We start from the raw sequence: 21,878 nt of genomic DNA on the forward strand, positions 1-21,878 counted from the left end.
AGATTGTACCATTGCACTCCAGCATGGGTGACAAGAGTGAAATGACGTCTCAAAAAATAAAGACCAAACTTGATCCATCAAATTGAACATATGTCAAAATTCTGTCACCATACATCAACACAGAGATTAGAAGTAGAAATGTACACTCTTGGTGAATCCATAAATTTATTATTATTATTAATTAATGGACTATTTTTTAGAGTAGTTTTAGGTTTACAAAAACCATTGAACAGAAAATACAGGGAGTTCCCATTACTCCCCATCTCCCCAACCAGTTTCTCCTATAATTAATATCTTGCATTAATGTGGTACATTTGTTATAATTAATGAACCAATATTGATGCACTATTATTAACTGAAGTCTATAGTTTACATTAAGGTTCAGTCTTTGTGCATATAATTTTATCACTTTTGCCAAATGCATAATGTCATATATTCATCATTACTGTATCATACAAAATAGTTTCACTGCTCTAATAACCTGCTGTGTTCCACCTAGTCATTCCTCCTTCCCTCACTCCTCAGCCTGGGCGACCACTGTTTCTATAGTTTTGCCTTATCTAGAATATCATACAGTTGGAATCATACAATATGTAGCCTTTTCAGACTGACTTATTTCCCTTAGCAATATATGTGATTAATGATTCTCTGTATCTTTTCATGGCTTAATAGCTCATTTCTTCTTATCACTGAATAATGTTTCATCACATGGATGTACCACGGTTAATCCATTCGCCTATCAAATAATATCCTGGTTGCTTCCAATTTTTGACAATTATGAATAAAACTGCTATAAACATCCATGTGCAGGTTTTTGGTGAAAAGTTTTCCATTCATCTGGGTAAATATCTAGGAGCACAATGGCTAGATTATATAGTAAGACTGTAAGAAACTGCCAAACGGTCTTGCAAAGTGGCTATACAATTTTGCATTCCTACCAGCAATTTTTACTCCATGTCCTTGCCAATATTTGATACTGTCAGTGTTTTGGATTTTAGCCACTGTAATAGTTGTGTCGCCGTATCTTGTTTGAATTTGCAGTTCCCTAATGACATTGATCTTGTCATGTGTCATGTGCTTATTTGCCATCTGCCTATCTTCTTTGGTGAAGTGTCTATTCAGCACTTTTGCCTGCTTTTATTTTTTTGAGTCAGGGTCTATCTATGTTGTCTAGGCTGGTCTCAAACTACTATACTCAAGCAATCCTCCCACCTCAGCCTCCTGAGTAGCTGGGATTACAGGTACCTGCCACAATGCCCAGCATGCTCACTTTTTAATAATGTTGTTTGTTTTCTTTAGAGTGTAAAGTTTCACAGCCCTTTGGAAGGGCAAGTTAGCTATACCTATTGTAATTTAAAAAAAAAAAAATTTTAGAGATAGAGTCTTGCTGTGTTGCCCAGGTTGATCTCAAACTCCTGGGCTCAAGCAATCCTTCTGCCTCAACCTCCCAAACTGCTGGGATTACAGGTGTGAGCCACCTCACCCACCCTAAAACTTAAAATGCATTAAAATTCCCAAAGACCCAAAAATCTCACTTCTCAGAACAGCCTGTGCATAAGTATAAGGGCTTTTAAGAACAAACCAAGGCCACGTGCAGTGGCTCATGCCTGTAATCCCAGTACTTTGGGAGGCCAAGGCAAGTGGACCACTTGAGGTCATGAGTTCAAGACAAGCCTGGCCAACATGGTGAAACCCCATTTCTACTAAAAATACAAAAAAAAAAAAAAATAGCTGGGCACAGTGGCTGGCACCTCTAATCCCAGCTATACTCCCAGAGGCTGGCTGAGGCATGAGAACTTCTTGAACCCAGGAGGCAGAGGTTGCAGTGAGCTGAGATCACACCACTGTACTCCAGCCTGGGCGACAGAGCAAGACTCCATCTCAAAAAAAAAAAAAAAAAAAAAAGAGAACAAATTAATCTTGTCATCAAATTCCTATCCATCTAATACCAAAAAGGGTTTCATGATTAGAATATGAGGCCTGTGAGCTCTTGGTGGCAAGTGGGTCAAATCTCTAATCCAGCATCTCCTTTCTTCCCTTATGTGCATTGATTCCCCTACACCAGACTCACCACCCACACCCTCCTCTTCAAAGTCTCCAAATCGCTATGTAAATCAGAGGAGTATTCTCCACAGGCAGAGGAGGTGTGAGAACTAAGCAATGAGACGTGAGTTTTCCCATCCAACAGTCACCTTGGAAAACAAAGCACTTATTCCATTGCTCAGCTCAAGTCTGGACTCCAATTGGGAGTGACTTCCAAAGCCAGGTCCTGAGCCATATGGGGAAACATTCTTGTTATACTATTGTCACACAGCATTTTGGGTCAAAAACAATATTACCCAAAGTGATCACTCTTCTAACAGCCAATGTTGGCTTCTAATAGCTTTGGATTATCAAAGGATTTCAACTCTATCATCAAGGACATTGAAAAGAATTGCTGCCATATTTGAAGTTGTTTCGTTTTGTTTTGCTTTTTCCAAAAGAGGGTGTTCAGACAACCACAGGACTAATACCTTCTACGGAAAAAAAAAAAAATTGGAAGACGATTGTCCTGCAGTAAATAGGATGTAGATGACTGTGACTGCTATCACAGACAGCCTCTTAGAAGCACACGTGCAGACAAGAGAAAATCAGAGGGAAGAAGAGGAAGAAAGATTTAATGTAGAAACCAGAAACAAAAATTTAAAAATAGCTCTACAAGGATAACCCGATTAGTCAGGCACCTCTTTCTCCTGAGACGACCTTGAGGTTGTAAATACAAGGAGGGCAGCGCTGAGCCCAAAGCAAGTCTGTGGATGCCCCCTGGTGGCCAGAAATAGAATGGCTTCAATGGATGGAAATTTAACGTGCTCTCATCCCCAGCATGTCAAATTACCCAGAAAAGTAACAGAAAAAGAACAGACACATCAGAAATGTCCCTGGCCAAACCTTTCAACTACGAATCAAGGCAAGATATGGCGATGAACAAGCAGAGAAAAGTGGACTGCAAAAGAAGCAGTAATTTATCTGTCAGAGAAGGGAGGGCTCCTTCCTGCTTCCGGACCGACGGATATAAGTCTAGATGTGAGACATCTATTATAGAGATAATAGAAGAGATTAGCGGAATTAAGGATGGTTCACTTTTCTTCTTTAGAAACACCATTAATGCTGATCGCCTGCGCCGCCGCCCGCGTGCTCGCCTTAGCGCCCGGCCAGTCCTAGCCCCCGCCTCCACCTCGGCCCGCAGAGCTCGCCCCCTCCCCACCCGCAGACAATGTCTGAGTCCAGTAACCGCTCCGAGTATGCTTCGTTTTTCGCCGTCATAGGCGCCTCGGCCGCCATGGTCTGTAGCGCCCCGCGCGCTGCCTATGGCACGGTCAAGAGCGGCGCCAGCATCACGGCCGTGCCCGTCATGCGGCCGGAGTGGATCATGAAGTCCATCATCCCAGTGGTCATGGCTGGCATCATTGCCATCTATGGCCTGGTGGTGGCAGTCCTCATCGCCAGCTCCCTGAATGACGACATCAGCCTCTACAGGAGCTCCCTCCAGCTAAGCGCCTGCCTGAGCGTGGGCCCAAGCGGCCTGGCAGCAGGCTTTGCCGTCGGTATTGTGGGGAAAGCCAGTGTACGAGCCACGGCCCAGCAGCCCCGATTATTCATGGGCATGATCCTGACCCTCATCTTCGCCGAGGTGCTCAGCCTCTATGGTCTCATCGTCGCCCTCATCCTCTCCACAGAGTAGCCCCTCTCCGAGCCCACCGGCCAGAATACGATGTAAAGACCACCCCTCCTCATTCCAAAACGAAGAGCCTGCCGCACACGCACAGGGCCGCGGCACCCAGTAGTTGATCTTGTACATTCGCAGTGTCCTAGTGCCCGTTGTCTGTTGCCCTGGCCTTGCCCCCGCCCGCCCCGTGCCATAGACATCTGGGCCCACTCATCGCCCCTCCAGGCCCCCAGCGCCCCACCCCCTAGAGTGCTCTGTGTATGCAGGTGACTTAGAGTTGTCATTTCTCTTTACTGGATGTCTGTTTATGAAGATCTGGCCTGTTCCCGCCTCTCCGGAGAGGCCCTGGTCTCCCAGCTATCTATAACCCTAACTAGCTTGTGGCCTTGTGGGTTCCTGTTGCTGAGACTTCCTGGATGGAGCCGCCCTCGCCGCCGGGCCCTTGGCCCTGCGCGCAGCTCTGTCCAATAAAGTTCTCGAATTTGGGGCGGGGAGGGGGAGAAATAACCATTAATGCGGTTATAATAACGACATTATACCGTTTTTCTTGGCCAGGCGTGGTGGCCCGGCACTCCTGTAATCCCAGCACTTTGGGAGGCTGAGGTGGGCAGATCTCATGAGGTCAGGAGTTTGAGACCAGCCTGGCCAACATGGTGAAACCTCGTCTCTACAAAAATTACAAAACTTAGCCAGTGTGGTGGCAGGCTACTCCAGCTACTCGGGAGGCTGAAGCACAAGAATTGCTTGAATCCGGGAGGTGGAGGTTGCAGTGAGCCCTGATCAGGCCACTGCACCCCAACCTGGAAAGAAAGAGAGAGGGGAAGGAAGGAAGGAAGGAAGGAAGGAAGGAAGGAAGGAAGGAAGGAAGGAAGGAAGGAAGGAAGGAAGGAAGGAAGGAAGGAAGGAAGGAAGGAAGGGAGGGAGGGAGGGAGGGAGGGAGGGAGGGAGGGAGGGAGGGGAGAAAGAAAGAGACGTTGGGCAGGATGACTCACACCTGTGATCCCAGCACCTTGGGAGGCAGAGGCGGGCAGATCACTTGAGGTCGGGAGTTCAAGACCATCCTGGCCAATATGGTGAAACCCTGTCTCTACTAAAAATACAAAAAAATTAGCCAGGCATGGTGGCTCACGCCCGTAGTCCCAGCTACTGAGGAGGCTGAGACAGGAGAATCACTTGAACCCGGGAGGTGGAGGTTGCAACGAGCCAAAATCGTGCCACTGCACTCCAGCCTGGGGTGACAGAGCAAGACTGTCTCAAAACAAAAAAAGAAAGAGAGAGAAGAGAAGAGGAAGAAGGAGGAGGAGGAGGAGGAGGAGGCGGCGGCGATGACGGAAGGGAGGGAGGAAGAAAGAAAGAGAAGGAAGGAAGGAAGGAAGGGAGGGAGGGAGGGAGGGAGGGAAGAAAAAGAGAAAGAAAAGAAAGAAAAAAAAAAAGAGAGAAAAGGGGCCACGTGCAGTGACTTACGCCTGTAATCCCAGCACTTTGGGAGGCCAAGATCGGGGAGATCACTTGAGGTCAGCCATTTGAGACCATCCTGGGCAACATGGCAAAACCCCATCTCTACAAAAAGTACAAAAATTAAACAGGCATGGTGGCAAATGCCTGTACTTGGGAAGCTGAGGTGGAAGGATCGCTTGAGCCTGGGAGTGGAGGTTGCAGTTAGCTGAGACTTTGCCACTGCACTCCAGCCTGAGTGACAGAGCGAGACCCTGTCTCAAAATAAAAATAAAAATAAAAGGAAAGGAAGAGACCAGAGCTTTCCCCAAGCTAGTACTGAGGAAAGGCCATGTGAGGACACCATGAGAAGACCCATCTGCAAGCCAGGGAGAGAGCCCTTGACAGAAACCAACCCTGCTGGCACCTTCCTCTTGGACTTCAGCCTCTGGAACTGTGAGAAAATAAATGCCTGGTGCTCAAGCTGCTCAGTCTATGGTATTCTATCACAGCAGTCACAGCTGACTAATGCACTGTCCCTCCCACTCAAGAGGTCACCATTAATCTGAACACCTTAGCTTTTTCTTTCTCTTTTTTTTTTTGAGACAGAGTTTGGCTCTTGTTGCCCAGGCTGGAGTGCAATGGCGCAATCTTGGCTCACCGCAACCTCCACCTCCCAGGTTCAAGCGATTCTCCTGCTCAGCCTCCCGAGTAGCTGGGACTACAGGTGTCCACCACCATGCCCAGCTAATTTTTTAGCAGAGACAGGGTACCATGTTGGCCAGGCTGGTCTTGAACACCTGACCTCAGGTGACCTGCCCGCCTCAGCCTCCCAAAGTGTTGGGATTACAGGCATGAGCCGCTGCACCCAGCCAGCTTTTTCTTTTTCATATAAAAATCATTAAGTGCTTCCCTACAAGCAAATTTTTGATGTTTTTGAGATTTACAACAATTGTATGATACTGTGTAGATGGTCTTCAGGGATCTGCTCTTTTTTCAGTCAATATGTTTTAAGAGACACACATGTTGCATGTAGCTATAGTTCATTGTCATATATAGAACATGCCACATAGTATACATTCTTCTGCCAGGAGATACATGGGTGATTTCTAGAGTTTTACTTTCATGCATAGAGCTCGTTCAACATTTCTGGCTGGACACAGTGGCTCACAACTGTAATTGTAGCAACTTGGGAGGCCAAGGCAGGATCATTTAAGCCCAGGAGTTCAAGACCAGCCTGGGCAACATGGTGAAACCATGTCTGTACAAAAAATACAAAAATTAGCTGTGCGTGGTGGTGTGCACCTGTGGTCCCGGCTACTCATGACTGAGGTGTGAGGATCACTTGAGCCTGGGAGATTGAGGCTGCTGTGAGCAGTGATTGAGCCACTGCACTCAAGCCTGGATGACAGAGTGAGACCCTGTCTCAAAACAACAACAACAAAAACCACCACATTTGTGGATATCTGCCGTTGTGCAGAAGTTTCTCTAGGGTATAACCCTAAGGAGTTTGAGACCAGCCTGCGCAACACAGTGAGACCCTGTTTCTATAAAAACAAAATAAAAATAAAAAAATAAAAAATATAAATATAAAAAAGTTGCACTGTAGTGAGAGAACATAACATGTATAATACCAAACCTAGAAAAAAAAGATCTGAGACTTGCTCTGTAACCTAGTTTGTGGCCAATTGTCCTGCGGTCAATATTCCACAAGTGTTTGGGAAAAAAAGTGTGTCTCATGTACCAATTGGGTGCAAAGCTCTTTTTTTTTTTTTTTTTTTTTGGAGACAGTCTCACTTTGTCACCCAGGCTGCAGTGCAGTGGCATGCTCGGCTCACTGCAACCTCTGCCACCTAGGTTCAAGCGATTATCTGCCCAGCCTTCTGAGTAGCTGGGATTACAGGTGCCTGCCATGGTGCCCAGCTAATTTTTGTATTTTTATTAGAGATAGGGTTTCACCATCTTGACCAGGCTGGTCTCAAACTCCTGACCTCAGGTTATCCGCCTGCTTTGGCTTCCCAAAGCACTGGGATTACAGGCATGAGCCATTGCACAAGGCCAAGGCTCTTTTTAAAATGTGTCTCTGTGTTGTTCGAAAATTTTTTTTTTTTTTTTTTTTTTTTTTTTGAGACGGAGTCTCGCTCTGTCGCCCAGGCTGGAGTGTAGTGGCCAGATCTCAGCTCACTGCAAGCTCCGCCTCCCGGGTTTATGCCATTCTCCTGCCTCAGCCTCCCGAGTAGCTGGGACTACAGGCGCCCGCCACCTCGCCCGGCTAGTTTTTTTGTATTTTTTAGTAGAGACGGGGTTTCACCGTGTTCGCCAGGATGGTCTCGATCTCCTGACCTCGTGATCCGCCCGTCTCGGCCTCCCAAAGTGCTGGGATTACAGGCTTGAGCCACCGTGCCCGGCCACTTCTTTTTTTTTTTTTTTTGGAGACAGTCTCACTCTGTCACCCAGGCTGCAGTGCAGTGGCACGATCTTGGCTCACTGCAACCTCCACCTCCAGGATTCAAGCAATTCTCCTGCCTCAGCCTCCCAAGTAGCTGGAATTACAGTCATGGACCACCACGCTGGCTAATTTTTATACTTTTAGTAGAGACTGGGTTTTCCCATGTTGGCTAGGCTGGTTTTGAACTCCTGGCCTCAGGTGATCTGCTGGCCTCAGCCTCACAAATGTGCTCGGATTCTAGGTGTGAGCCTCCGTGCCAAAACATAAATGTCATTTTTTTTTTTTTATAAGTCAACATTTGTTTAAACGTGCTACATGTTTATCAATGTCCCTGCTCAGTATTTTTTCCTGTGTGTCTCCTTCCCAACGGTTATTCTCCCTTTTTCTGAAGTTTGTCCTGTAGAATGTTTTTACTATTCGTGTAAAAACTGTTATGGTTTTATGGACCAAGCACAGTGGCTCACACCTGTAATGCCAGCACTTTGGGAGGCCGAGGCAGGTGGATCAGGAGGTCAGAAGTTCGAGACCAGCCTGGCCAACGTGGCGAAACCCCGTCTCTATTAAAATACAAAAGTTGGCTGGGCGTGGTGGGTCACGCCTATAATCCCAGCACTTTGGGAGGTCGAGGTGGGTGGATCACGAGGTCAAGAGATCAAGATCGTCCTGGCTAACACAGTAAAACCCTGTCTCTACTGAAAATACAAAAAAATTAGCCGGGCGTGGTGGCAGGTGCCTGTAGTCCCAGCTACTCGGGAGGCTGAGGCAGGAGAATGGCATGAACCTGGGAGGCAGAGCTTGCAGTGAGTCGAGATTGCACCGCTGCACTCCCGCCTGGGCAACAGAGCAAGACTCTGTCTCGGGAAAAAAAAAAAAAAAAAAAAAAAAAAAACATGCAAAAGTTAGCTGGGCAGCTGGGCATGGTGGCAGGCACCTGTAATCCCGGCTACTCGGGAGGCTGAGGCAGCAGAATCACTTGAACCTGGGAGGCAGAGGTTGTAGTGAGCCGAGATCATGCTGCTGCACTCCAGCCTGGGCAACAGAGTGAGACTTTGTCTCAAAAAAAAAAAAAAAAAAAAAAAAAAGAAAGAAATCTAGGCTCACTGCAACCTCTGCCTTTCAGGCTCAAGCAATTCTCCTGCCTCAGCCTCCTGAGTAGCTGGTATTACAGGTGCATGCCACCATGCTCAGCTAATTTTTGTGTTTTTAGTAGAGACAGGGTTTCACAGTGTTGTCCAGGCTGGTCTTGAACTCCTGACCTCAAGTGATCCAACACCTCAGCCTCCCAAGGTGCTGGGATTACAGTGTGAGCCACCACACCTAGCTGAGACCATTATTCCATTGTTTTCCAGTTCCCATTGTCATCGTTAAGAAGTCAGGTAGTACGCAGTGGCTCACATCTGTAATCCCAGCACATTGGGAGGCCCAGGGAGGTGGATCACCTGAGGTCAGGAGTGTAAGACCAGCCTGGCCAACATGGTAAAACCCTGTCTCTACTAAAAATACAAAACTTAGCTGGCATGGTGGTGCACATCTGTAATGCCAGCTTCTCGGGAGGTTGAGGCAGGAGAATGGCTTGAACCTGGGAGGCAGAGGTTGCAGTGAGCAACCTGCAACCTCTTGTTGCCTGGGCAACAAGAGCAAAAATCCGTCTCAAAAAATAAAAGAAAATAATAACAACAAAGAAACAAAGAAAAAAGTCAGCTGTCAGTCTGATAATCATGTCTCTGTATGTAAACCGGCTCTTCATTTGGGCCACAAAATTCTTTGCTACGTGAGGCTGTCTGGTGTATTCTAGTCATTACTTGTCAGTAGTATCCACCACCATTCCCTAATTGTGACAACCAAAAATGTCCCCAGACATTGCTAAATATCACCAGCAGGGTAAAATCACCATTGATTGAGCATTACAGTTTTCTTTTTTATTTTCTTCTTTTTTTTTTTTTTTTTTTTTTTTTTGAGATGGAGTCTCACCCAGGCTAGAGTGCAGTGGTGTGATCTTGGCTCACTGCAAGTTCCGCCTCCCAGGTTCATGCCATTCTCCTGCCTCAGCCTCCTAAGTAGCTGGGACCACAGGGGCCCGCCACCATGCCCGGCTAATTTTTTTGGTTTTTTAGTAGAGATGGGGTTTCACCGTTTTAGCCAGGATGGTCTCAATCTCCTGACCTTGTGATCTGCCTGCCTCAGCCTCTCAAAGTGCTGGGATTACAGGCGTGAGCCACTGTGCCTGGCCTGAGACCTCTTTTCTATTTAAAAAAATTTAAAAAGAAATAACACAGAAGAAGTCTGGGCATAGTGGCTCATACCTGTAATCCCAGCCCTTTGGGAGGCTGAGGTACGTGGATCTCTTGAGGTCAGGAGTTCGAGACCAGCCTGGCCAACATGGCGAAACCCCATCTCCATTAAAAATACAAAAATTAGGCCAGGCACAGTGGCTCACACCTGTAATCCCAGCAGTTTGGGATTACAAAGTGTAATCCCGGCTCAGGTGAGCCGGGCGGATCACCTGAGGTCGGGAATTCGAGACCAGCCTGACCAACATAGAGAAACCCTGTCTCTACTAAAAATACAAAATTAGCTGGGCATGGTGGTGCATGCCTGTACTCCCAGCTACGTGGGAGGCTGAGGCAGGAGAATCCCTTGAAGCTGGGAGGCAGAGGTTGCAGTGAGCTGAGATCATGCCACTGCACTTCAGCCTGGGTGACAGAGCAAGAGTCCAACTCAAAAAAAAACAAAAACAAAAACAAAAAGCTGGTCATAGTGGTGGGCGCCTGTAATCCCAGCTACTCTGGAGTCTGAGGCAGGAGAATCGCTTGAACTCAGGAGACAGAGGTTACACTGAGCTGAGATTACACCATTGCACTCCAGCCTGGGTGACAAAGCGAGACCCTGTCCCCTCCGCCCCCATAAAAAAATGAATAAAAAAATAAAAGGCTATTGCAAAGGGTACATATAAAAAGGCATAATAAAAAGGTACATATGAAAAGGCATGGGAGACGGTGTGTGGAACTTCCAGGCGCTCCCTGGGTGAGGTACTCCCCAGAAACCTCCACGTGTTCAGCTACCCCGAAGCTCACTGAACCCTGTCTTTTAGGGTTTTCTGTTTTTTGTGGGGTTTTTTGTTTTTTTCTGTTTTGTTTTGTTTTTTGGTTTTTTTGTTTGTTTTTTGTTTGTTTGTTTTTGAGACAGAGTCTCGCTCTGTCGCCCTGGCCTTTTGTGTTTTTTTTTTTAAGACATTTTTATTTCTCCAAATTTGTTATTCATCAAGAGTGACTGAAATAAAAAATATAATTGAGTCCCATCATCATCATCATGGAAATGGCTTTAAGAGAAAACTGAGGCCAGGTGCAGTGGCTCATGCCTGTAATCCCAGCACTTTGGGAGGCCAAGGTGGGCAGATCACGAGGTCAGGAGTTCGAGACCAGCCTGATCAACATTGTGAAACCCTGTCTCTACTAAAAATACAAAAATTAGCCAGGTATGGTGGTGTGCGCCTGTAATCCCAGCTACTCAGGAGGCTGAAGCAGGAGAATCGCTTGAACCTGGAAGGCGGAGGTTGCAGTGAGCCGAGATTGTGCCACTGTACTCTAGCCTGGGTGACAGAATGAGACTCTGTCTCAAAAAAAAAAAAAAAAGAGAGAGAGAGAGAAAACTGGTCAGATGAATATTATTTCTTCCCATTTTTCAACCAGTAAACAGTTGCCACTGATAAATTGACAGCCAGGAGTCTGTCAAGAATGCTCAACATAAGTTATATAACACAACATGCCTGTTCACAGGGGGAAAAATCCTAGGAAATAATTTATGTATACTTCTTGATTTCATCATACAAGACAAGCACAAAAGCACCACCCATACCTCTGAGAGCATTGGACCATACACCCTTGAAAAATGCTTTGCCTCCTTCATCACGAGCAATCTTCCTCCAGCAGTCAAGCGTGCCTGTATACATGACGTCAGTTCCTTTGCGCCGTGATGCATCATCACGCGGCAGCGAACGGCGTCAAATGGATAGAAAGTCAACCCAGCAATGGCAGTGACAGTCTGTGAGATCATCCAGCTGACGACAATGTGAGTGTTCTTGGGATCTGAAAATATTCCCTTTGCAGTGTCATAGATACCAAAGTAGGCAGCTCGGTAGATGATAATCCCCTGCACAGACACGTTAAAGCCTTGGTAAAGGCCCTTAATCCCATCAGATTTGTAGAACTTAACCAGGCAGTCACCGAGGCTTCAGATTCCCTTTCAGCTCCAGCATTTTTTTTTTTTTTTTTGGGAGACAGAGTCTTGCTCTGTCACCCAGGCTGGAATGCAGTGGTGCGATCTCAGCTCACTGTAACCTCCGCCTCCCAGGTTCAAGCGATTCTCTTGCCTCAGCCTCCTGAGTAGCTGGGATTACAGGCACCTGCCACCACTCCTGGCTAATTTTGTATTTTTGGTAGAGATGGGGTTTCTCCATGTTGGTCAGGCTGGTCTCAAACTCCTGACTTCAGGTGATCCGCCCACCTCAGCCTCTCAAAGTGCTGGGATTACAGGTGTGAGTCACTGCTCGGCCTCAGCTCCAGCTTTACTAAACCACATCGGCTGCTAGACAGGTACGGGCAAAATTAAGAGGGTACACAAAACACAAGGATGTGGCCCCAGCGGCACCACCTGATGCCAGATTCCCTGCAAAGTAGCCCCATAACTGGGTCCTCTTGTCCACACCACTCAGGAAGATCTGCTTGTATTTATCTTTGAAGGTGAAATTGAAAACCTGGGTGGGGAAGTATCTGATGACATTGGACAGGTTACCATGCCAGAAGGATAGGACTCCCTGCTCCTTGGGAGTACGGATCACGCAGTCTATAATGCCCCTGTATTGCTTGTCTGCAGTGATCTGCTTGCTGGCATGCTGCACCTGCAGCAGCAGCTTGACCTGCTCGATGGGCGCTACCGCTGTCTTGGAGATGGCTAGGGCCAGTCCACCCACCAGGAAGTCCTTGGCGAAGGACACAGCAGCATCTGTCTTGTTGAAAGGAAAGGGGAGGCAGGCTGCTTCAGGATGGGACTGGGCCAGGAACCAGCTTTGACTCCAGGGCTGCTGGGCCTTTTGGGGGTTTTTCTGGAAGCTTCATGACAACAGTATTCCTTCCCCCCAGTACAGGGCAGGATCCTCTCTTGGGAAGGTCTTAGGTCCCACAGTCAGAGAGGTGGGGCAACATTCCAGTGGAAGGTGGGCAGGAGAAGGTCAGAGACTTGCCCCTGAGGCCCAACACACCCAACATTATAACGAAACACCAGAACAAGGGCTGTGGGAATTATGACCCAGGAACGTGGATGAAAACCAACAAATATCATAACATCACAGCAAGGAGCACAGACATTCAGACCACAGCATACTCTTACACTGAAGATGGGCACTGTAGGAGGCTGAGGCGGGTGGATCACCTGAGGTCAGGAGTTTGAGACCAGGCTGACTAACATGGAGAAACCCCATCTCTACTAAAAATACAAAATTAGTCAGGCCCAGTGGCGCATGCCTGTAATCCCAGCTACTCGGGAGGCTGAGGCAGGAGAATCACTTGAACCTGGGAGGCAGAGGTTGCAGAGAACCAAGATCACGTCACTGCACTCTAGCCTAGGCAACAAGAGCAAAACTCCGCCTCAAAAAAAAAAAAAAAAAAAAAAAAGAATTAGCTCACATCTCTGGATTAATTATGATCTCCACCAGGTGTGGTGGCTCACGCCTGTAATCCCAGCACTTGGGGGGACTCGAGGCAAGTGGATCACCTGAGGTCAGGAGTTTGAGACCAGCCTGACCAACATGGTGAAACCCTGTCCCTACTAAAAATACAAAATTAGCCAAGCGTGATGGCACATGCCTGTAGTCCCAGTTACTCCAGAGGCTGAGACAGGAGAATCGCTTGAACCCGGGAGGTAGAGGTTGCAGTGAGCTGAGATCATGCCACTACACTCCAGCCTGGGTAACAGAGTGAGACTCCGTCTCCAAAAAAAAAAATTTTTTTTTTTTTTATCTCCACATGTAGGATCCAGTCCTATGGGGCTTAGCGGGTGTTTTCTCTGTGTGCTGAGACGACAGATTGTAAGAAATAAAGACACAAGACAAAGAGATGAAGAGAAAACAGCTGGGCCCGGGGGACCACTACCACCAAGACGTGGAGACCGGTAGTGGCCTCAAATGACTGGATGCGCTGTTATTTATTGTATACAAGACAAGGGGGGCAGGGTAAGGAGGGTGAGTCGTCCAAGTGATTGATGTCAAGTAAGTCACGTGATTATAGGACAGGGGGCCCTTCCCTTATAGGTTGCTGAAGCAGAGGGGGAAGGCAGCATACATCAGTGTTTTCTTCTAGGCACTTATCAGAAAGATCAAAGACTTTAAGACTTTCGCTATTTTTTCTACCACTATCTTCGAAGAACTTTAAAGAGGAACCAGGAGTACGGGAGGAACATGAAAGTGGACAAGCAGCGTGACCACTGAAGCACAGCATCACGGGAAGGGGTTTAAGCCTCTGGATGACTGTGGGCAGGCCTGGATAATATCCAGCCTCCCACAAGAAGCTGGTGGAGCAGAGTGTTCCCTGACTCCTCCAAGGAAAGGGAGACTCCCTTTCACGGTCTGCTAAGTAAAAGGTGCCTTCCCAGGCACTGGCGTTACCGCTTGACCAAGGAGCCTTCAAGCGGACCTTATGTGGGCCTAACAGAGAACTCACCTTTTGCCTTCTTGGTTACTTCTTACAATGTCCCTTCAGCACCTGACCCTATACCCGCCAGTTATTTTTTGGTTATATTAGTAATACGACAAAGAGTAATATTAAAAGCTAATGATTCATAATGTTTATACTAATGATTGATAATGTCCATGATCATTCTCTATGTCTAACTTGTCTTATGACTATTTTCATTTTAACTATTTTTTTTTTTATTATACTGAAACAGTTCGTGCCTTCAGTCTCTTGCCTTGGCACTTGGGTAATTCTCTGCCCACATCCACATATTCTTTACTCTCTTTGCAGCTCCATGATGTCTTTTTACAAGTATTTTGATATATTTTATCTAGCATTCACAGTTGTTTTCAGTGAGATAGCTGTTTAAGGAATCCAGTACTCTTTACTGTCAACTTCTTTTTTTTTTTTTTTTTTTTTTTTTTTTTGAGATAGAGTTTTGCTCTTGTCACCCAGGCTAGAGTGCAGTAGTGTGATCTTGGCTCACTGCAACCTCTGCCTCCCAGGTTCAAGTGATTCTCCTGCTTCAGCCTCCCAAGTAACTGGGACTCACAGACTACAGACACCTGCCACCACACCTGGCTAATTTTTGTACTTTTAGTAGAGACGGGGTTTCTCCATGTTGGTCAGGCTGGTCTCAAACTCCTAACCTCAGGTGATCCACCCACCTCGGCCTCCCAAAGTGCTGGAATTACAGGCATGAGCCACCACGCCTGGCCCTTATCCACTTTATTTATTTTATTTTTATTTTTTGAGACAGAGTCTCACTCTGTTGCCCAGGCTGGAGTAAAGTAATACAATCTTGGCTCACCGCAGCCTCTGCCTCCCAGGTGCAAGCAATTCTTGTGCCTCAACCTCTCTAGTATCTGGGACTACAGGTGTGCACACCATGCCTGACTAATTTTTTGTATTTTTAGTAGAGATGGGGTTTTACTGTGTTGGCCAGGCTGGTCTCAAACTCCTGACCTCAGGTGATCGCCCATCTCAGCCTCCCAAAGTGCTGGGATTACAGGCATGAGCCACCATGCCGAGCCTCTGCTACCATCTACTTTCAATGTTCCATAACTTTCTTCATTTCCTATTCCTCTCCCCAGGGGCATAACTAGGAAAAAGAAGTCCCAATGTGAAATCTGTGTGGCCCCTATCTTTTCAAAACAAAAAGATCTGGCCAAGAACCATGACTCACACCTGTAATCCCAGCACTTTGGGAGGCCAGAGCAGGGGGATCACTTCAGGATAGGAGTTCAAGACCAGCCTGGACAATATGGTGAAATTCCATCTCTATCAAAAATACAAAAAAATTTAGCTGGGGATATGGTAGCACATGCCTGTAGTCCCAGTTACTTGGGAGGCTGAGGTAGGAAGATCCCTTGAACCTGGGAAGCAGAGATTGCAGTGAGCCGTGATCGCGCCACTGAACTCCGGTCTGAGTGACAGAGTGAGACCCTGTCTCAAAAATAAATAAATAAATAAATAAATAAATAAATAAATAAATAAATGTCTAAAAAGGGTCTTTATGGGGGTGATAATGGAAAAAAAAAAAAAAGGTCGAGAAACACTAAAAACGCTACCCTAAACTGGGAGTGAAAGTAGTTAATTGGCCGGGCACGGTGGTTCACACCTGTAATCCCAGCACTTTGGGAGGCCGAGGCAGGCGGATCACGAGGTCAGGAGATGGAGACCATCCTGGCTAACATGGTGAAACCCCGTCACTACTGAAAATACAAAAAATTAGCCGGGCGTGGTGGCAGACGTCTGTAGTCCCAGCTACTTGGGAGGCTGAGGCAGGAGAATGGCGTGAACCCGGGAGGCAGAGCTTGCAGTGAGCGGAGATCGTGCCACTGCACTCCAGCCTGGGCAACAGAGCGAGACTCCGTCTCAAAAAAAAAAAAAAAAAAAAAAGTAGTTAATTGGAGAGATTCAGATAACACCCATGGAGAGGTGGCAAAGCGGTACAGGAAGGAAAGGCAGCCCACAAGACTGTGATATTACACCAGCTTCTACCGTGGAGAAGGAAAGCCCTGGGGGGAAACACATCTCAGAATTATCCTGTCTTGGGTGAGGGAGCTGAGCTATTTATTCACTAACTCTGGAGAGTCATTCATCTGAGAGCTGTTCCCAGGATAAGTCCCCAGCTATCCTGGCCTATTACACAAGGACAGCAGCAAGGCTTTCCACAAGAGGAATCACAACTGTCAGACACTTAATACTATCATGCTGGGCACAGCGGAAAGTTCAAGCCATGTGGATGGTCAAGCAGCACCCTCTATTACACTACTATTACTTAAAACATAGAAAGTGCGCCGGGCACAGTGGCTCACGCCTGTAATCCCAACACTTTGGGAGGCCGAGGTGGGCGGATCCCTTGAGCCCAGGAGTTTTATACCAACCTGGGCAACGTGGCAAAACCCTGTTACAAGAAAAAATACGAAAACTTAGCCGGGTGAGGTGGCTCACACCTGTAGTCCCAGCTACTCCAGAGGCTGAGGTGGGAGGGTAACTTGAGCCTGGGAAGTTGAGGCTGCAGTGAGCCCTGATCCTGCCATTGCACACAAGCCTAGGCAACAGAGCAAGATCCTATCTAAAAAAAAAAAAAAAAAAGTGCTATTAGAAGAAACTTTCTGATCGAGAAATCACAAAAGCAGCACTTTTTTAAAATTTATTTTCATTTTCATTTATCTATTTTTTAGGACAGGGTCTCACTCTGTTGCTCAAGCTGGAGTGCAGTGACATGATCAGGGCTCACTGCAGCCTTCAACTCCTAGGCTCAAGCAATCCTCTCACTTCAGCAAAGATATCTTGAGCACAGGCAACCCCACAAGCACAGGCAACCACAACAAAAATGAACAAATGGTAACTGGGTGCAGTCCTAATGCCTGTAATCCCAGCACTTTGGGAGGCCGAGGCAAGCAAATCGGCTGACGTCAGGAGTTCAAGACCAGCCTGGCCAACACGGCAAAACCCTGTCTCTACTAAAAATACAAAAATTGGCCGGGCGCTCTGGTGAGTGCCTGTAATCCCAGCTACTTGGGAGGCTGAGGCAGGAGAATCACTTGAACCAGGGAGGTAGAGGTTGCGGAGAGCCAAGATTGCACCACTGCACTCCAGCCTGGACAACCAAGTGAGACTCTGTCTCAAAAAAAAAAAAAAAAAATTAGCCAGGCATGGTGGTACATGCCTTTAGTCCCAGCTACTCAGGAAGCTGAGGCAAAGAATCACTTGAGCCCAAGAGGCGGAGGCTGCAGTGAGCCAAGATAGCACCACTGCACTCCAGCCTGGGCAAAAGAGCAAGACTCTGTCTCCAAAAAACAAAATAAAAATTAAAAAATAAAAAGGACAAATGGGATCATGTCAAGTTAACGAACTTCTGCACAGTAAAGGAAACAACAAAATGAAGTGACAACCCACAGAATGGGAGAAAATATTTGCAAACTACCCATCTGACAAGGGATTAATAACCGAAATATATAAGGAACTCAAATAACTCTACAGGAAAAAATATAATAATCTAGTTTTCAAATGGGCAAAAAGTCTAAATAGACATTTCTCAAAAGAAGACATACAAATGGCAAACAGCATATGAAAAGGTGCTCAACATCACTGATCATCAGAGAAAGGCAAATCAAAACTACAATGATATATCATCTTCACCCAGTTAAAATGGCTTTTATCCAAAAGACTGGCAATAGCAAATGCTGGTGAGGATGCGGAGAAAAGGGAACCCTCTTACACTGTTGGTGGAAAGGTAAATTAGCACAACTACTATGGAGAACAGTTAGGAGGTTCCTCAAAACACTAAAACTAGAACTACCATATGATCCAGCAATCCCACTCCTAGGTATAGACCCAAAAGAAAGGACATCAGTACATCAAAGAGATATCTGCACTTTCATGTTTGTTGCAGCACTGTTCCAAATAGCCAGAATTTGGAAGCAATGTAAATGTCCATTGACAGATGAATGGATAAAGAAAATGTGGTACATATACACAATGGAGTACTTACTATTCGGCCATAAAAAGAACAGGATCCTGTCATTTGCAGCAAATGGATGGAACTGGAGGTCTTTATGTTAAGTGAAATAAGCCAGGCACAGAAAGACAAACTTCAAATGTTCTCATTTATTTGTGGGAGTTAAAAATTAAAACAGTTGAACCCATGGAAATAGACAGTAGAAGGATGGTTACCATAGGCTGGGAAGGGTAGTGGGGGCTGGGGGCTGGGGCAAGTGGGGATGGTTAATGGATACAAAAAATTAGTTTGAGGCTGGGTGCGGTGGCTCACGCCTGTAATCCCAGCACTTTGGGAGGCCAAGGTGTGTGGATCACCTGATGTCAGGAGTTTGCGACCAGCCTGACCAACATAGTGAAACCCCATCTATACAAAATTAGCTGGGGGTGGTGGCACATGCCTGTAATCCCAGATACTTGGGAGGCTGAGGCAGGAGAATCGCTTGAACCTGGGAGGCGGAGGTTGCAGTGAGCTGAGATGGTGCCATTGCACCCCAGCCTAGGTAATAAGAGTGAAACTCTGTCTCAAAAAAAAAAAAAAAAAAAAAAAAAAAAAAAAAAAATATATATATATATATATATATATATATATACACACACACACAAAAAAAACTAGCTGGGCAAGGTGGCAGGCGCCTGTAGTCCCAGCTACTCAGGAGGCTGAGGCAGGAGAATGGTGTAAACCCGAGAGGCAGAGCCTGTAGTGAGCTGAGATCCGGCCACTGCACTCCAGCCTGGGCGACAGAGTGAGACTTCGCCTCAAAAAAAAAAAAAAAATCCTCCTACTTCAGCCCCCTGAGTAGCTGGGACCACAGATATGTGCCACCATGCCTGGCTAATTTTTAAATTTTGTGTTGGAGACAGGGTCTCATGTTGCCCAGGCTGGTCTCTAACTCCTGGGCTCAAGTGATCCTCCTACCTCAGTCTCCCAAAGTGCTGGCATTACAGGGGTGAGCTACTGCCCATCCAGTACTTTTTATTAAGGCCCCTGGGGACATATCCTAGTCTTTTTTTGTCTTTTTTTTTCCCCCCCTTGAGACAGAGTCTTGCTCTGTCACCCATGCTGGAGTGCAGTGGCGCGATCTCAGCTCACTACAACATCTACCTCCCATGTTCACATGATTCTGCTGCCACAGCCTCCTGAGTAGCCAGGATTACAGGCATGCACCACACCCAGCTAATTTTTCTATTTTTAGTAGAGACTAGGTTTCACCATGTTGGCCAGGCTGGTCTTGAACTCCTTACCTCAGGTGATCCTCCCACCTCAGCCTCCCAAAGTGCTGAGATTACAGGCATGAGCCACCACGCCTGGCCCCAATATCCCAGTCTTACAGCTGTTACTGGACTGAAGAAGTCAGTTGGTTCTTTAACATCAGTCACAGTTGAACCCAAGTCAAGTCTAGCCCATAGTTTCCAGAGATGCAATGTTATAGTCTGGGTTTCCATGTCAGGAAACACACTTCATGCCATAACCATACCAAAATTGAAGATTAAGAGAAACTAAAATCAGCCAGGCACTGTGGCTTATGCCTGTAATCCCAGCACTTTGGGAGGCAGAGGTAGGTGGATCACCTGAGGTCAGGAGTTGGAGACCAGCCTGGACAACATGGTGAAACCCCGTCTCTACTGAAAATACAAAAATTATCTGGGCGTGGGCTGGGCATGGTGGCTTATGCCTGTAATCACCGCACTTTGGGAGGCCAAGGTGGGCAGATCACGAAGTCAGGAGATCAAGACCATCCTGGCTAACACAGTGAAACCCTGTCTCTACTAAAAATAGAAAAAATTAGCCGGGTGTGTTGGCGGGTGCCTGTAGTCCCTCCCAGCTACTCAGGAGGCTGAGGCAGGAGAATGGCATGAACCCGGGAGGCGGAGCTTGCAGTGAGCCAAGATCACACCACTGCACTCCAGTCTGGGTGACAGAGTGAGACTCTGTCTCTAAATAAATAAATAAATAAATAAACAAATAAATAAATAAAAATTAGCTGGGCATGGTAGCACGCACCTGTAGTCCCAGTTACTCCAGAGGCTGAGGCAGGAGAATTGCTTGAAACCAGGAGGTGGAGGTTGCAGTGAGCCAAGATCACACCACCGCTCTCCAGCCTGGGCAACAGAGAGAGACTCCGTCTCAAAAAAAAAAAAAAAAAAAAAAAAAAAGAGAGAGAAATTAAAATAAAATAAAATACAAATAAATAACAAACATAAACTAAACATGTACCCAGTCAAAAAGTAAAATTGGCTTATTCTTACTTGTAACCTCAACACTTTGGGAGGCCAAGGTGGGAGAATCCTTGAGCCTAAGAGTTCAAGACCAGCCTAGGCAACATGGTGACACCCCAACTCTCCAAAAAAAAGTAAAAACCTAGCCGAGTGTGGTGGCTACTCAGGAGGGTAAGGTAGGATAATTGCTTGAGCCTGGGAGGTTAAGGCTGCAGTGAGCCATGATTGCACCACTGCACTGCAGCCTAGACAACAGAGTGCGACCCTGTCGTAATAAGCAACAACAAAAAAGCTAAACTGTCAATGCTCCTTGGGGGAAATTTGTGCATGAGCTGGATTTGCCAAGGTTTATTAAACTGCAACTTCTATGGAATGTTCTTGTTAATGTCCATAAGCATTCCTCTGCTCAAGGACGTTGAGTCATCCAACTTTCTAATCATCTTTCTTGGAAATTACCATATCTGATGAGATGTGCGTGAATGGCCCTCCCCGGAGAATTGCAATAACCAAAGCCGGGGAAAAGGCGGTTACTCCTCCCTCCTTCATTTCCCCTCCTCAAATATTACAGCTAACTTTTATGTAAGTCTTTAGTACTTTTCGATTGGCCAGAAGTTTCCCCTGGTCCCCATAGTGGTCATTCCTTGGTCTCCCTTTAAACTTTTTCTTTTTTTTTTTTTTTTTTTTTGAGATAGAATCTTGCTTTGTCACTTAGGCTGGAGTGCAGAGGCGCAATCTAGGCTTACTGCATTCTCTGCCTCTTGGGTTCAAGTGATTCTCGGGCCTCAGCCTCCCGAGTAGCTGGGATAACAGATGCACACCACCACACCCAGCTAATTTTTCTATTTTTAGTAGAGACTGGGTTTCACCATGTTGGCCAGGCTGGTCTCGAACTTCTGACCTCAAGTGATCTGCCCACCCTAGCCTCCCAAAGTGTTGAGATTACAGGTGTGAGCCACCGCACCCAGACTCCTCATTTTTTTTTGAGACAAGTTCTCACTCTGTCGCCCAAGGTGGAGTGCAGTGGCACAATCACAGTTCACTGTAGCCTTGACCTCTAGGTTCAAGCAATCATCTCGCCTCAGCCTCCTGAGTAGCTGGGACCACAGGCGTGTGCCACCATGCCTAGCTAATTTTTGTATTTTTTGTACAGACAGAGTCTTGCTCTATCTCGAACCCAGGCTGGTCTTGAACTCCCAGGCTCAAATGATCTTCCCACCAAGGCCTCCCAAAATGCTGAGATTACAGGCATGAACTACCAAGCCTGGCCCATGCCTCATTTTCAAAGAGACTAAGGAAAATCACAGATTCTCAGAGGAAGTGACATTTGTCTTGTATG

At 46.6% G+C, this 21,878-nt stretch overlaps 1 protein-coding gene and 1 pseudogene across 1 annotated transcript; one reads left to right on the forward strand and one right to left on the reverse strand.

The window, feature by feature from the left end:
* The first annotated feature begins 2,583 nt into the window (after positions 1 to 2,583).
* Positions 2,584 to 4,194, forward strand: LOC103221492 (V-type proton ATPase 16 kDa proteolipid subunit c-like). The gene has a single exon (XM_007972545.3). It carries the CDS (start codon positions 3,254 to 3,256, stop codon positions 3,719 to 3,721), a length of 468 nt encoding a protein of 155 aa, XP_007970736.2. The 5' UTR covers positions 2,584 to 3,253; the 3' UTR covers positions 3,722 to 4,194.
* Positions 4,195 to 11,273: 7,079 nt separating this feature from the next.
* On the reverse strand, positions 11,274 to 14,611 carry LOC103222341 (ADP/ATP translocase 2 pseudogene; annotated as a pseudogene).
* Between the last annotated feature and the right edge of the window lie 7,267 nt (positions 14,612 to 21,878).

This window comes from Chlorocebus sabaeus, chromosome 17, assembly GCF_047675955.1.
Source record: "Chlorocebus sabaeus isolate Y175 chromosome 17, mChlSab1.0.hap1, whole genome shotgun sequence".
Lineage (NCBI taxonomy): Eukaryota > Metazoa > Chordata > Mammalia > Primates > Cercopithecidae > Chlorocebus > Chlorocebus sabaeus.